We start from the raw sequence: 17,705 nt of genomic DNA on the forward strand, positions 1-17,705 counted from the left end.
CAGGGACCAATTAAAAGAAGCAAGCTTATAGCTAAGATGAAAAGAGAAGACCAACAAATAATCTTCTGGCAGGAAACACATATGATGCGAGATGAACATGAAAAATTGAAGAAACTGGGATTTAAAAATACATTCTATTCATCATACAAGGGACATACTAGAGGTGTTGCAATACTTATTTCAAATAAGATCACTTTCCAACTCAATGCACAAATTGCAGACAAAGAGGGACGCTATGTTTTGGTTAAAGGACTTCTTGACTCTAGGGAAGTGACATTACTCAACGTTTATAGACCACCAGGCTCGGATAAATTACTAACTAAGAAAATATTTGAGTTAATTGCTACCGAAGCCACAGGTACGCTAATCGCAGCCGGGGATTTTAATATCCAGATGGAGGCTCAGGACTCCTCAAATCCACGAAAGATAATCAACCAGGAGTCACTGTATGTTAAGAAATTAATTAAGGAAATGGAGATGTTTGACGTATGGAGAGATCTTAACCCAACAGCGAAACAATTTAGTTTCTTCTCTCATCCACATGGGGTACACAGTCGACTCGATTATTTTTTCATGTTTAACACAGAGAGACATAGGATTATAGATTGTAAGATAGGGGTGAAGGACATTTCTGACCATGCAGGGGTATACCTGAGGCTCCATCTGGATGTTCAACGGAGAAACACAGTTTGGAGATTAAATACGAGCCTCCTAAATAACACCCAATTCCAGGAATATAATATAAAAGAAATAAAAGAGTACTTGGAACTTAACGACACCGAAGATATAACACCTGATATCTTATGGGATGCAGCCAAAGCAGTGATGAGAGGGAAACTAATAATGTGGTCAGCTAATCACAAAAAACTGCAACAAAAACGTGTCAATGATTTAACTAGTGGATTGGAAAACTTAGAGAAACAACACATGGACTCAAATGATCCCCAACTACTGGAGCAAATACGTACAACAAAACTAAAGCTAAACGAGATACTTGACAAACAAGTGGAAATAAAACTCAAATATATTAGACAGAAATATTATGAAAATGGCCCTAGAGCAAAAAAGGTGTTGGCATGGAAATTACGTAAACAACAAAATGAAAGATCAATCTTCAAAATTAAGGACCCGGTTACCAACAGTCTGAGCCACACTACGGAAGAAATACAGAAATCATTTGAAAAATACTATAAAAAATTATACTCTCAACCAACAGCGGCAGAACCCCCCCTGGTACAGAATTTCCTGGAATCCTTGGATTTACCAACGATAGGAGAAACACAAAATAAATCGTTAATAACAGACATTACAACATTGGAAATTGATTGTGCTATATCCAGATTGAAAACTAACAAAATGTCAGGGGGTGATGGCTTCCCGGCCGAATGGTATAAGGTATTTAAAGGCTCAATAACGTCCACACTTAGGAGTTGTTTTAACCATGTACTTAAAGGGGGAGAAACACCTGTATCCTGGAGACAGGCTATAATCTCGGTGATACCAAAAGCAGGCAAAGATAAAACAGAATGTAGCTCCTACAGGCCTATCTCGGTACTCAATATAGACTACAGACTGTTCGCTTCAATAATGGCAAAAAGACTAGAAGACATACTTCCAGATATAATAGACACAGACCAATGTGGTTTCATAAAAAATAGGCAGACACAGGATAATGTCAGGCGTGCACTATTCCTGATAGACAATATGAGTAAGAACAATGCTAAATCATTAGCAATTAGCCTGGACGCGGAGAAAGCGTTCGATGCTTGTCGCTGGGAGTTCCTATACATGGTACTGCAACGTCTTGGATTTAAAGAACAAATTGTAAACTGTCTCAGATCCCTGTACTACCAACCGACTGCCCGAATCAAAATAAATGGCAGCCTGTCAAACACAATCAAGTTGGAACGTGGTTGCCGCCAAGGCTGTAACTTAAGCCCCGCCCTCTTTGCACTATTCATAGAAGCACTCGCTCAAACAATAAGGGAGGATGACTCTATAATAGGAATCTCAATGAAAGGATCAGCCTCGGAACATAAAATTAGCCTATATGCCGATGACGTATTGGTGACACTTTCCGACCCAGAGACCAGTCTGCCAAAGCTCATGGCCTGTCTGGAAATATATGGTACATACTCCGGATACAAACTGAACATAGACAAAACCCAAGTCCTTTCATTTAACTATTCACCCCATGAGGATATACGAAATAAATACAACTTTAAATGGAGCGCAAAAACAATTAGATATCTGGGTATTAATATACCGAAAGACCTGACAAATATCTATAGTGAAAACTATGATCTCATCACAAAAGAAATACAATCAGATTTGGACAGATGGGCCCCCCTGGTGTTTGGTATGCATGATAGAATAGAAGCCGTAAAAATGAATATCCTGCCAAGATTACTATTCCTCTTTCAATCCTTACCGGTAGAAATACCAAAAAAACAATTTGACAACTGGAATAGGGCTATCTCCAGGTTCGTCTGGAGAGGTAAGAAACCAAGAGTACGTTTCAAAACATTACAGTTACCTAAGGGTGAGGGAGGTATGTCTCTCCCATGCTTAGAAGACTATTATAAAGCAGCACAAATAAGATACTTAGTCTATTGGTGTAATCCGGAATACGATGCAAAATGGAAAGAAATTGAAATAAATCAATTGGATGTCCCCCTCCAGGCAGTACTGGGTGATAGGACTCTCATGAGGAAACACTCAGGAGAATTAAGTAAATGGACGAAAGTCCCTCTGAACGTCTGGTTTAAGGAATGTAAGGACCAAAAGATAAATAAAGACGTACAGAGATTGAAATGGATAGCATATGATACAGATTTCAAACCAGCCCAGATGGATGCTAGATTCAAACGATGGATTTGGGATGGTATAACAACATATTGTCTGATCTCATCCAGTACAGGCCTGGAAAGCTTCCAATATCTGAGAGACAAACACGATTTAGAAAAACAAGATTTTTATAGGTACCTACAGCTAAGGCACCATTTTGATAAGAACATAAAAACAGACAAACCTCAAACTGGCCTGATTTACATCTTTACTGAAGCTTATAAAGGCGAAACCACCAAGAAACTGATATCAAAGCTATATTCGAATATACAATCTGCTAAAAATCACTCCACAGCTTATATCAGACTTAAATGGGAAAAAGAGGCAAATCTAACCATCGCAGAGGAGGACTGGCTGAATATATGTGATGTGATATCCACAGCCACCAGTTCTGGCCTATGGAGAGAATTCTCATGGAAAAACATGATTAGGTTCTTCATTACACCGAAAATAAAAAGCCTACAGAGTGGGACACCGGAAGCAGGCAACTGTTGGAGAAAATGTAATAGTGCAATGGCTGACCACTTCCACGTATTCTGGGACTGCCCAATAATACAACGATTCTGGCTAGAGATAGTATCGGACATTAACACAATAATGGGTTTTGAGATTGAATTTGAATTTACAAAGGTTTACCTGTGTAACATACCAGAGGACCTTAATACCCCAGATAAATACCTTCTTAAAATATTGCTAGTGGCAGCAAAAAAGGCAATAACCAAGAAGTGGCTGGATAGAAGCCCGCCTAAGAAAGGAGAGTGGACAGCCATTGTACGAAACATATACGAAATGGAGGAACTTACTTTCGCAGTTAGGATATGTACAGAAAAGTTTCACAGATACTGGTTGAAATGGATATTATACATGGGAATAGACATTTTGTAAAGGATCTGTATGAATGAATAAGAGGTGAACACTGTCATTATTCTGTCATTAATGATGTCATTATTGTATCTGTTGTGCTCAAATTTTTGTTTTATTTTTTTTTGTCCACTGTTTACCCTTCGTTTCGTATTTTATTTTATTTTTAGGATTCTCTGTTTTCCCTCTGTTTTCTTTTTCACCTTCCGTCATTGTTTTTCATACCTCTTGTACATTGATTTAATTTAAACAACCAAAAAGAATGGAATGCCGATGTATAGTTATCATGAACCCTGTAACTGGAAAACGGACTGAAACTGCTCAAAGAGGGTTCCCCTACCCACCTGGAACTGTATGACCCGTAACACAATGAAAATTGATAATAATGAATGTAACAAATGACTTGTAACAATTACAAAATGTACTGTGATGCCCGATGTGACCCGAAAATTCTGAATAAAAACAAAGTTTAAAAAAAAAAAAAAAAAATAAGCACATAGAAAGAGAAGAAAGTATAGAAGGAAGGGTAGAAAGAGGGGAGAGAGAGAAGAGGGGGGGGGGGGCAATCACTCAATGAGTAGGGATTAGTTGGCGATTAAAGAATAACAATAAAGGATCCCATTTCTTTTGGAATGTAGTGAGATTACCTCTGGTAGAATATCCGATTTTCTCCAAAGGACATTACTTCTCTCAGCCATTGGGTACTAGAGGGTGGTCTAGTAGATTTCCACTGGAGAAGTAGATGGCGTCTTACTATTAGGGAGGTAAAAGCCAAAACTTCCAATTGTCTGGGAGTGTATCGATCGTAGTCTTCTGGGACGCCAAAAATAGCAATATGTGGAGAAATGTTTACAGGAAATGTGAATATTTTGGACATTGTGTCGAAGTAATTCTTCCAGAGGTTAGTCAGAAGTGGACATGAATAAAACATGTGTTAAATTACAAGGTGAGGAGGAGTGGCATTTGTCACAGCTATGTTATATTGGGATAAATGTGTGATAGTTTAGCTTTGGAGAAATTAATTCTAAATAGTACCTTAACCCATTTCGGGCGGGAACCCCTTTTGGTGTTAGCATTATGTTATGCTTTAGCTATTGAAAAATAGCAGATCTACAAGCTCATAGCGCGCCACCGAGTGGCGCGCTACGAGCTTGTAGGTCTGCTATTTTTGAAAAAACGTGAAAATGTGTCCCAAATGTTTGAATATATTCTTTCACAGCGAACGTTAACCACTGACATAGAAATATGGAGGATTTAGAAGACATTTGTAGAATCGTTCCCAGGTCAAAATGGGTTAAATTGAATTAGAGTGAGACGTGCACAAGTTGAGCTATTGTAAAAAGTACTTAGGGCTGCATCCCACCAATCGATCGCTCGCTGTCTTCACACCCGCAGTGTGTTATTGGAATGCCCGGTCGGGCCAGACGCACTGCTAGAGGGGACTGAACCTGAGTCTCTGCAGTGATTCGTGAGCGTTTTACATCTTTACTTCCCAGACGACAGGAATACAGATTTAAGACAAAAAAAGAGGACATATGCTCGCCGGCAGTCCAGTCATTTCAATAAGATGCCTTTTTAAAGGGACTGCTCCCACATATTATTTGGTCAGAAGACGCTTGTGTACATTGACTTCTTCCATTCTAAATCACCCACTGCAGATTCTGGCCAATCCTAAACATCGATTCAACACCAGCTCTCTCTACAAGAATGTGACCCTGGTAGCCTGGGACCCTGCTCCTTATGCCCTCAACCTGCACAAGGTATGTCACACACAGACGCACACACACACACACACACACACACACCCACACACCCACACACACACACCCCTAGTCTCGACTATAGGCTGCAATAGCAGCCTTCGCATGTATGGTACTGTACCAATGTAAAGATGTTTGGTATAAGAACTGGAAGTAAACAGTTTGATTTGGGTCATCATGAAGTGTACCAAGGTTACGCTTGCAATCATGAGGATTAGGAAAGGGGAAAAGGTTACACTCGTTTGTCACCATGCCACATAGAGGTGTGTGTGTGTGTGTGTGTGTGTGTGTGTGTGTGTGGGGGGGGGAATACATAAATGTAACATTGCTGCTTATCACTATCATTGACCTTTAACTTCCCTGCCTCCTTTGCCAACCCACAAACCCCACTGCCATGCATCTAACGTGATTCCCAATCCTTTCTATCTACTCCCCTCGGTCTCTGCCTATCAGTGGAATACCGATCCAGTTCCACCCTTCATCTGTACCGTGATCTATGCGCTGTTGCACCGTTCCCCTCATTGTATTCACATCGCTCTTTTGTTCAGGGTTATCTGTTGTGACGCTGATGCTATTTTTATCCTGCACCTGTAGCCCCCCTCCCACAAATAGCTCCCGTTTCTCTCCTCCCCCCACCCCACCGTTCCAGTCCACAACCTTTCATTTGGCTTTTGCGTCATCTGATGGCTGACCAAATCAACTCGCCGTCTCTCTGCCACTCGCCATCGCTGCCGTGCTCCCTCTTCTCCCTCTCTTTCTCTCTCTCTCTCTCTCTCTCTCTCTCTCTCTCTCTCTCTCTCTCTCTCTCTCTCCTGACAGCTCCCTGATTAGGGGAATGGGGCTTTTTCACGGTGAATGAGGGAAAAGACCTGCCTTCTGAAGGCTTAATATACCAGGATTTGCACTGCAAATTTGAAATTGGATCCTTACCCCGATCCACACGTAACCATCTGAATTGTTGAGTTCTCCTTCAGTCATTGTCTAACAATGTGAATTAATAGCATTGTGACCTTGAAATTAAGTGGCCTCAATTTAAGAATGCTCTCTTGTCCTGGTTTGTGTGTTAAATAGCCCATAACCACTTCTAATGGATGCACTGTTATTGTGCAGTCCGAGTGCTCCCAACCTTTTATTCTCTGCAGATGGAGTCATTTTGTCTCTACAGCCCCGATGAACTTTTTCCAGGCCTAGTCAATGCTGGATTCTTGCCAGACAGATTGCAGAAAATGGCCAATTTATCTTGCTTGCAAGGAGCATCAGTCAGTGTCACACTGCCCATGTGTGTGTGTGTGTGTGTGTGTGTGTTCACCCTGCGTACTTAATTAAAAACCTATTTCTCTTAGCTGCAACATTTAGAACTCCACTGAATCACTAGCCAGTAATTCGTCTTTGCACGCCGGTGATCTGTGACTCCTAACCTACTGTATATCATAGTACAAAAATCATTATCTGAAAATATCAAATATTAAATCGGACACCAACATCGGCAGCTTATACTTCTTAGTAGTGATTCATTGATTGATTCTTTATTTAGGTGTCATGCTTCCGAAGAAGCCCAGCCCATATGGACTTTTTACAGTTTACATAAACAATTACAATAAACCGACATGACGGTTTGCAAACAATGATCAAGTGAATACCAAACTGACACTCCAGATCCTTAGTAGTAGTCCTTATAAGGTAGGCGCATGCATCATTAGGTACTCTTAACAATGGCTTGTGTGGTACTGACTGATGTCTGAATTGACTTATCTGTCATTGTGTGAGCAGGCAGGCAGATACTGTCCATCTTAGATTTGTTTCTGCCTTATGAATCTACCCGAGAAGAGAGATGTGAAAAAGGCATATATATTGAAAAAATCAAGGTATACATAATATTATATGAATATTATATTACAATATTCTCAACGGTCGTCCTAAATATTTTTACTAAGCTGGGATGACCAGATATTATGCATGTCATTGCAGGCTGACCAGGCCATGACCTGGTCACTAAACCACAATGACCTGGGCACTATATATGGGAGCTGATGACCTGGACACCTGGGGGCTTCCCTGGGGTGAGAGAAGGGGATTTGAGTTAGGTGACAGTACAGAGCGATAGGGATTGTGGGTTAGGTGTCAAAAACGCAAGGTTTCATAGTTAACTGCGACCTCTGGTCGCAATAATTTCCCCCTTTCATTAGACATACATGGCATTTGTCCCTGTAAAGATCACTAAATAGTCACTGCAATGACGACTCAATAAGGCCGTTGTGCTTAGAATGCAGTGTAGTGTTTAGGTTCGGCTTCGGCGATTTTTGTTTTGACAGGGGCAGGTGATACGGTGATTTTTTATTAATATTTACTATTAGTCCTACTAGACCCCAGGAAATTACACAATGTCACAAAAGATCACGGGATCTACTGAATGTGAAGGTAGAGGTACTGCCATAGGGCATGCCATACTGTGTGTCGTATAGCTCAATATGTCAGTTTGTCACCTCTCCCTTCGCATTCAATAGATCCCGTGATCTTTTGTGGCCAGATGTCATTTTCTGGCGTCTAGTAGGATCCCAGGGGTATATACTTTTCTCACTTATTTTTCCTGTCTACACCAATTATTTTCTGAGAATAACCATTTACAAGCTCACAAGACATTGCAATGCAACATATTTTGAGATGTAGATCAGCTATTTTTCTCTTCAAATGTTTGTTTATGACATGTCCAGAATAGGGATACTATGGTTCAAGTGTATCAGGAGTGCATACCCTATACACAATATGGGCTCTTGCAGGTCCATTTGGTTGCATCTGTACACTCTCAGAGTTAAATTAACATCTGAGGTGATGAGGAGCGGGTGCAGAGCTTAGAGTATATATTAATAGAGACGGCACCGCATTTCTCCTCCCATCCACTTGCATTAAGTTGCTCAAAAGCGCACGAGGCGATTTCACTCCTCCTTCCGGGTAGGAACAGAGTGCATTCTGGGACGGATTGGACCCAAACGCATGAACTCGCTGCCGACTATCATTGCGCCGTTTGCGCGCGTTCACGTATGACACATTCGTTCACGTATCATGGACCCCATAAACGAACGTGCGCAATGATTGTCAAACGCATAGATATTAATATAAATAGATGCCTCACTGGCCGTTGCAGTTCATTGGAGCGACGTGTATCCCAATGAAGGCGGAAGTGCAGTGCTTTTTTTTTTTAACAAAACTTTATAACAGTCATGACAATACATTACAATACAAAACAAGACAAACAAACAAACACAAACAACAAAGTTATTAATACAACAATACAACATCAGAGCCAGGGGGGATTAGATTACTAACAGAAAACATTAAAGAGTGAACACAAAGCAACAGTTCTCCGCAGCTTTCTTATTTAGAAGTGCTGAAGGCCTTTGCTGAAGGCACGCTGCGTCGCTGCCCATGTGACGTCACTCATGCGACTCCTCCATTTCTCTCGCTGTCACTCAAGTGACTACTGGCCAATCACAGCGCGTCTTTTCCGGGACTTATGTTACGCACGCGGAAGCTGCTCATTGAAGGCAAATGCTTTGCAAGGAATCTCGGGAAAATTGTGCCTTCAATGGTGACACGCGCCTCAGAGCCGGAAAGGGCGTCTACGTATATATGTCTATGGTCAAACGTACCAGCGCTGGTGCGAGCTGCAATGACAAATTCGGCCACTATGTCCATTTCCCCTCGGGGTTTCCTCCGGGTGCCGTCTCTATTAACCCATTCTGGGCGGGAACCCCTTTTGGTGTTTTAAACATTATATTATAATTTAGCTATTGAAAAATAGCAGATCTACAAGCTAGGTCTGCTATTTTTGAAAAATCGTGAAAATGTGCCTGAAGTCTTTGAATATATGTTCTTTCAGAGCGAGTTTTTAACTCAAATCTTTGCTACTGAGTGGGTCCCTGGAACAACATATTTTCAGATGGGGGTCGGTGGCCAATGTCATATATATATTTGGGGTTCCTTGACATGAATATGTTTGAGAACAACTGACATAGAAACATGGGTTTTTAATAAAACTGTCAGGATTTAGAAGACTTTTTTTGGAAAATTTCGACGTCAGGCCTAAATGGGTTAATATATACTCTAAGGTGCAGAGGACAGCCATGTTGTGTATTTGAGGTCAGAAAGCCTCCCCGTGTTGCCGACCGTAACGTGCCTTCTGCCTCCTTCGTCCCCCTGTCCTCTCTATACTCAGTGGTATGCCAGCCCAGACTACAACCTGTTCAGCCCATATGTGGAGCGCCGCAGGCTGGACCCCGGGCAGCCCTTCTACGTCCTTCACCCCAGCTACGTCTGGCAGCTCTGGGACGTGATCCAGGGAAACACGCAGGAGAACATCCAGCCCAACCCGCCTTCCTCTGGGTTTATAGGTGAAAGCACACATGCACGCACACACACACACACACACACACACACACACACACACACACACACACACACACACACACACACACACACACATGCAAGGGCATTAAGCAACTAGTCGACTAGTAAATCCACTAGTCGACCTTGTTGGTACTAGTTGACTAGTTGATAAGAAAAAAATAAATAAATAAAGTTTTTTTTTTCCCCCCCGATTTTGTAGGCCTCAAGATCAGGTAGATTATAGTTATAGTCACCAATGTACACAGTTTTTAAATGTACAAATATGTATTTCCAAAAGTAAAAAACATAATGGGTAGTTAAACAACTAGTCAACTAGTAAAAATGACTAGAAGTGAATGCCCTAGCACAGGGGTTATCAACGTTTTTGGCCGGGGACCCCCGGAAATGATTTGGCAATGTCTCGGGACCCCCGCCCCGCCCCCCCCCGACCCCCAATATAAATTGACTGCTACAATAACCTTAATAATAGAGACAATACACCATAAATAAATACTGAAACCAGATATAATCATTAGGGAAGGTGTATGCATGTACTATGTCTATGTGTACTATATGTACACTCTTCATTTCCACTTTCCAGCAGTTACACAATAATACAAAAATAATAATTTGGGGACCCCCCAAAATAATTTGGCGACCCCCCGAGGGGTCGCGACCCACGGGTTGAGAACCCCTGCCCTAGCACACGCACACGAGCATATGCAGATACCACACTCCTGCCATAATCCACTCTCCGCTGAATTCTGTCATGTATATTCCTTGCTTGTGCATGATTGTGCACAGTGCATGCTGCACACACCGTCTCACCTTTTGTACTCAGGGATTTGATCAGTAGCGGCTGGAATGTCGTGCCCCCCCCCTCCCCCCCCGGGCGGTGAACGCCGTACGGGACCGTAAACACCACTTCAGAACCCTTACCGTGTCTCAGTTGCAGCGTATACCTGAGGCAATGCATATACATAATGTAGGCTCACGGGTTGCATATTGGAAATCACGTTACATGTTGAAATGTCCATATTCCTAACGGAGCTAATCAAATACTGGAGGGTGTAAGGCTGCTATACTCACATAGTATAGTTGTGCCTGTCGTCTGTGGCTGTGATGAATGGGACAGCTTCGGGATGATTAAATAGTCTCTTCATTTTTCAATTCAAGTTAACGTGGGCATGTCCGTCCATCTTGATGATTAGGCTACTGTTGTCTTTCACTCACCTCCACTCGGTGCACGTGGATGGAGCTGTTGTGTTTGTATTCCACCTTTTACTCCATCTATCTTGCCCTCTTTTGAAAGTGCCTGTGGTCATTTTATGTCTTGTTTTGACTGTTCAAAGAATCAAAACTCAACTTTATCAGGCGATTGCAGAGTCTGCAGCACTAACAACTGTATACAGCCACAGTGGACAGACCGGAGCAAATCCGTCTGCACTCTTAACAGTTTGACTCCATAACCCGCGTTACCCGCTATTTAATCAAATATTCAACGCTGCCGAGATTGTTTTATTACCTTTTAGAGCATACGCTGAAGTATTTGCAGCTTTCAACGTTTCAAAAAATAGTCCGTCGGCATGTTTTGATCATCAACACCAGCGGCCATTACAATGCGCTACAGGGTCCGCCTCCATGAGGCATTGTAGTCCAAACAAACCCCCCGTCCACTTACATTGAGCTCAATTTCCCAGAAGCCCTAGCAGCCCAGACTTGATTTCCGGTTTCGTCATCATCATCATCATCATCATCATTTTTAATTATTTTATATTAACAGTGAATTAAACGCATTAAACAAATGTCGGGTATAGCGTTTTACGCGCGGTGGAACACTGGATTAAACAATTAGCGGCCGTCAAACTGTTAACGTGCAGCCAGTAAGCATCCCAGTTTAAACACTATTTCCTGCCTGCGCCATGAAGGGCCCTTCACAATAAAGCGTCTCCCTTTAACTCCCAATGAACTACATTTTACACTGCGTATTATTGACAGGAAATGTAGTCTTAGTCGCGGTAACTTAACAGCGTTAAGTTTGTGGGAAAGAGAGAGAGAGCCAGAGAGAGAGCGAGAGAGAGAGAGAGAGAGAGTATACAGTTTACTACCCCGCATCGGAGCGGCCGGCCGGGCCCTCTTTCGCCCCGCGAAAATGTTCTCAATCTTTCTCTGATGCTATCCACGAGGCGTACAGATTGACTCTGAATTAGTGTTCAAAGCAAGGAGACTGGATATCGTATCTATCTATCTATCTATCTATCTATCTATCTATCTATCTATCTATCTATCTATCTATCTATCTATAAACAATACAGGCAGGCACATACTGTATATCATATTATAATAATTGCATTACATTATGTCATTTTTAAATTATAACCAACATGCATTAGCCTTTTATCCAATATATTATGCTAAATTGGCAATTATGGTCTTGTGGGTGACCCAAGTCGTAATGAGAAAGCCAACATGTGTGAATTCTAAGATGGCTTACTGTTACGGCACATCTCCCTTGCAGACAAGACAAAAGACTGTAGCCAAGCCAATGCATTTTATGTCTGTGTGCATTTTCTTTACGAGCCAAATGCTGTCATTACATCTTGTTTATTTACATCTGCCGACAGTTGCCATGGCTGCATGGTAATTGGTGCTGGAGGACCCTAGAACATGCTGTGCAATTTTCTGTCCTTTTGAATAAATACAATCATTATGACCACAACGGCAGAGGAAGTGGGGCTGTACATTAAAAAGAGAGGCCACTGTTTCTCAACTAGAGAAAAAGTAGAAAAATGTTTAAAAAAAAAGTGTGGACCAGGAATCACGATTGACTAAACGTACATGCTGTATTTATTATCATTATTATTATAATAATAATTAATTATTATTAAAAGCCATGTAACATTTTATAATAATTGGATAATGCTGAGATTTTAATTGCTGCTAAACAATGAGGACTGTTGTAGAGTATGGTATTTTAACTTCAAATGTCAACATTTAACTATTTTGCTGCAGATGTAGCAGCTCGCTAAAATGGCCATACGTAAAAACGTATGGCTGTTGTGTGTGTTAAAGACACATATAGCTTCATAGCACTTTTCTTGTCACGGGGTTGACATGGGAGAGCTTTTCAAACATCACATGAATTCATTTTTTTTAAATTATAGGATGACCTCCGTTTAAAGTCATTACTGTGGCACAGCATCGGCGCTTTGCCATATTTAGAACACAGCGTGTGTTTCTCAGAGTCACTCAGTCTCGGTCTTCGCTGTGCTGTCAGTTGTTGAATGCTTTGCACTCTAGCGGTGCCGTGCAGCGAGGGAACGTTGATATAAATACAGTCAGTTGTTGAATGCTTTGCACTCTAGCGGTGCAGTGCAGCGAGGGAACGTTGATATAAATACAGTGATGCACTGACTTGGACACGTCGGTGGTGACAATTTGGAGATTGTGAGTGCTGTATGCACCTGGTCAATGGCGAGCAGAGTGCAGGCACTAGAGCAGTGGGGGATAGAACCAAGCTAACATGCACTCACATACCACAGGGCGGCTGTGGCTCAGGAGGTAGAGCAGGTCGTCCAATGATCCATGGGTCGGCGGTTCGAATCCCGGCTCCTCCTGTCTACATGTCGAAGTGTCCTTGGGCAAGACACTGAACCCCAAATTGCTCCCGATGTGCTGGTTGGTACCTTGCATGGCTTCCGCTGCAATCGGTGTATGAATGTGTGTGTGAATGGGTGAATGTAATGCACAATCTATGTGAAGCGCCTTGGATAAAGGCGCTATATAAATGCACCATTTACCATTTACCATTTTCACATGCGCGTACGGGGTGCATACTTAGTTTAGACTAGTCATTGGTTAGACATGGGTTAAGGTTAGGTTTAGGTGTGCTGCCCCATGGGAGGTTAGGTTTAGGGTGAGGGTTTGAGATAGGTTGTAGTTGTAGGACTAATGACTGGTCTAACCAATGACTAGTCTAAACCAAAAACTGTCGAAACTAAGTACTGCACCCGCGCATACACACGCACAGGCACACACACACAGACAGACAGACAGACAGACAGACAGACAGACAGACAGACAGACAGACAGACAGAGCATACGCGCGCGCGCAGGCAGACAGACAGACAGACAGACAGACAGACAGACAGACAGACAGACAGACAGACAGACAGACAGACAGACACGCTGTAGTTGTGCAGGACACGTGTATGAAAAAAAGATTGTTTATTCACTAATAATTACAGTACATACAATTGTATGGTACATGGTTAAATAATAAACTATGCGATATTTGACATGTCAAATCATGCATCCGTCTCTTTGAAAGCTGCCTTTGCTCTCGTCGTAACACAGAAATGCTTTCCTCCTAGACTCGGGTAAAAAGAAAACCTCAACCTCATATTTCATACATAAAATATTTTTTAAAAGAACCATACAGGTGTCAATACATGCCATTGTCTATATACAGGGTTCTCATTCAGGGTATGTGAGAAAACACAATTGGGCGCCGAAGAAGACACATTTTTTAACATACATACATGCAGTATCGGCAACCAAGAGCCTAGTTGCAATGCATTTCATGTCCGCCAAACATGATGTGGCCTCTTTACGATATCACATGTTCTTTACGATATCTTTACGCTATCTTTACGATATTCAATGCCCCAGATGAGGATGAGACTGTCTGGAACACAGTACTTGGTACAGTTGGAATCTTTTCGGATTTACACACATTGCGCACAGTTGTCTCCTGAACGTCGGCTCCTACTAAGGCATGAATGAGGACTTTACAATCGATCCCTTTTTTGTAATTTTTTTCTCTTGTTGATTGAAGCTACAGCACCTGATTAATTTATGTATATCTATTTTGACATATAACATGTAAACATGGATGTATGCATTTTATTACGTGATCTGTGGGTGTCTATTTATGTGTGTAATGGTACATACTTCTCCAGCTTGACCTGCTCTTACACGTAGGCCTACCATTCGATTCTTTTCCAATATTTACAGATTCTGCCATTATTATATCCATTGCTACTTTTAGAAGTGTGTGTGTGGGGGGGGGGGGGGGGGGGTGCCTAGGGGGGTGCCTATTTAGGCTATACACCCCCGATTATATCTACATAATGGCAGACCACTTGCTAAATTGTCCTGGCTTTGGCGAAGAATGCCATCTATCGTAAACCACTGGAGAGACCATTGCGTGTAAATCACCGTCTTTGGCAGTGAAGCGCTGGATTTGAAAGGACGTAAATAGCAGTTCTTGGCAGTCGATGTGTTTTAACGAGCTGGAGAAACGGGGAGACCCGTTAATGAACACTCTGTATGTAGCAGAGCTTCAACTTTGTTAAGCACAAACTACCTCATTTGAATTTAATTGGTAAATCTATATTTTATCCAGAGGTGATTTTCAGCTACGTTTTTCTCAAGTCAATCTTGCATTTTAAAATGCACTAAAACACAACAATGGTGACCAGACCATTCTGTGCCGTCTGAGCGAAGGACCCGTGTTCAAGTCTGACCCCAATCTTGTCTCGCATACATCCTCTCTCTCTCTGCCCTTGGTTTCCTGTCTCGCTACACTGATCCATCTTAAATAAAGTTTACAAATGTGAAAATTACATCTTACAACACACACACACACACACACACACACACACACACACACACAAATAAAATAAATGCAAAGACAATGTAACTCGACAAGAAATAACTGTACAATAAAGCTCACTGGTGTAGGATTATCCATATCAAGCAAGTCTCAAGTCCCTGCATGCCTCAGAATTATTTTTTTATTTTAATTTTTTACTAGTGCTCCCAACTTAAAATGTACGAGCACTCACCAAAATGTATGTGGTTATTATTGTTATTATTTCGATCAATAAAAGAAAACCACAGTATTTAACATTATGGAAAGCCTTATGCATGGTAGGACGTCACTGTATGCAATGTCTGTGGCGGCGGTTCCAGGATTTAAAATGTAGTCTCCTGACTCTCTGTCGAGTTCCATCCATTTTCTTCACTTAGAGTGAGCTATCACGGATTCCAATAACTAGAGGATTGAAGGGAAAATAAAGGTCAGTGGTATAGTGGAGGGGGAGGTATTATATCGTCATGCGTCATTACATTGACCGTTGTGTGGTGTGTGTGTGTACTCTATACTCCTGTCTAATGTGGGCATCAGGCAGGTTGTTGAGTGCTGTCATAAATATCCTTTCAGTGGGCTACATTCAGAATATTTGAAACGGTTTCAATACTAATTTGTTTCACTCGATAGCAACCGTGCGTTCTCCTAAGACTATTCTTTCATCTCTACAGTACCTAGAGGAAAAACTTGAAAGGCTAGACTAGAGTCTTACACATACATACAGTACTGCTTGCAGTGGAACAGAATTAGGAAACACCTGTCAAACTGAAGAGGGAGAGAGAGAACGTTTTGATATGTGTACTTGTACTGTACACACCGGTTCTCCCATGGAGCAAGCAGACCCGCTTCTCATCACAATGTTTGTCTCCGCAATCGCTTGCTTGTCTCGCTTCTCAACTGGAGAATACTTGTGGGGGAAAAAGCACTGGACTGTTGGTGAAGCAGTAAACTTATCCATGGTGCAGAGATGGGGCCCCTAATCTCCACCACCGTTGGCCCCATCGACGTGAAACTGTGTACACACACTCCTTGGATGCCAGAGCAGAACATCTGCCCCAAATGTTTCACATGGGCCTGTTATAGCGCCACGAAGAGGCAGATTTTTTGTAAAACTTTATTTTTTTTGGTACACAGTATCTCCATAGTCATTAAACCCAACAATTCTGTCAGATCTTTCAAATTCCATCCTGAATCTGATTGGCTTCCAAAGTTTGCAGGAGTGGTCCATTTTGAACAAAATGTCTCAAATCATGAACACAGGCTGCGATTGCCGTGAAACTTTGCACGCACAATTCTCACTAGGCCGAGGAAGAAATGCCAGCTTTTTCACATTGTCCTGTTATAACACCACCAGGAGGCCATTTTTGCTAAACATATTTTTGATATTACTCCTAGATTTTGTCCAAACATTACGCAAATCGGTATGCATTATCTCTATGGTCATTGTGACTGTCAGACTTTTCATATTGCATCCTGATTGGCGGATTGCTGGCGGAGACCTGTTCTCATTGTTTTATACCAAATGTCGTTATGGGAAATTTGACACGTTCTTTTTGCTTTTGGACCTAAAGTTGAACGTTTTTACATTAAAGGCAAGTGTATATTAAAATAAATAAATTAGCAGTTGACACAATATTAAGGCTTACAATAATAATCCATCGTGAAAAATAAGCATGTTATACAAGCTCTAGCATAGACATAATTAAGAGCCAGACATCCTTAGACCACACACAGTCTGTTTCTATGTGACAAATATGACATTTAGCCGTTTTGTAAAGGTCCAACCAGGTGACATGCTCACATCTGACCTAAAAATCGGAAATGGAATCTGGGAGAAAACAGTAAAACGATATCCGTCCTCAATACAACTCTCTATAGGACGGTACCATTTCTGTCTACTCTGTGTCAGAGGTGGACTTTGGATAGCATGAAAATGTACCTCCTGGTGACGTCATATCCAGTGATTTCAGACTAGAATTATTATTTATTTTTTTCCCAATGTGTACGACGACGAGTGCTTTATTCTGGCCTAGGGTCCGGGCTTTTCCCTCATGGCCTCGTTGATGGTACTTCTGTTCTGGAGGTGACTACGCCTACGGGAGGGTTGGTGACGGTGTGCTCAGTGGCTGGGGTGCTGCAGCCTTTGTCGGGGGGGACACTGGGCGGCACCTGGGCGTCACACGCCACCGTGTTGCTGTAGA

At 41.9% G+C, this 17,705-nt stretch overlaps 1 protein-coding gene across 1 annotated transcript in view; it reads left to right on the plus strand.

Annotated features, from left to right (window-relative positions):
- Window positions 1-17,705, plus strand: part of st6gal2a (ST6 beta-galactosamide alpha-2,6-sialyltranferase 2a) — a 73,434-nt gene that overhangs the window by 48,024 nt on the left and 7,705 nt on the right. Inside the window, exons 4-5 of the mRNA XM_079517563.1 lie at window positions 5,367-5,468; window positions 9,682-9,856. Coding sequence (XP_079373689.1) covers window positions 5,367-5,468; window positions 9,682-9,856 — 277 coding nt within the window. The remainder of the gene's footprint in view (window positions 1-5,366; window positions 5,469-9,681; window positions 9,857-17,705) is intronic.

This window comes from Electrona antarctica, assembly GCF_951216825.1.
Source record: "Electrona antarctica genome assembly, chromosome: 13".
Lineage (NCBI taxonomy): Eukaryota > Metazoa > Chordata > Actinopteri > Myctophiformes > Myctophidae > Electrona > Electrona antarctica.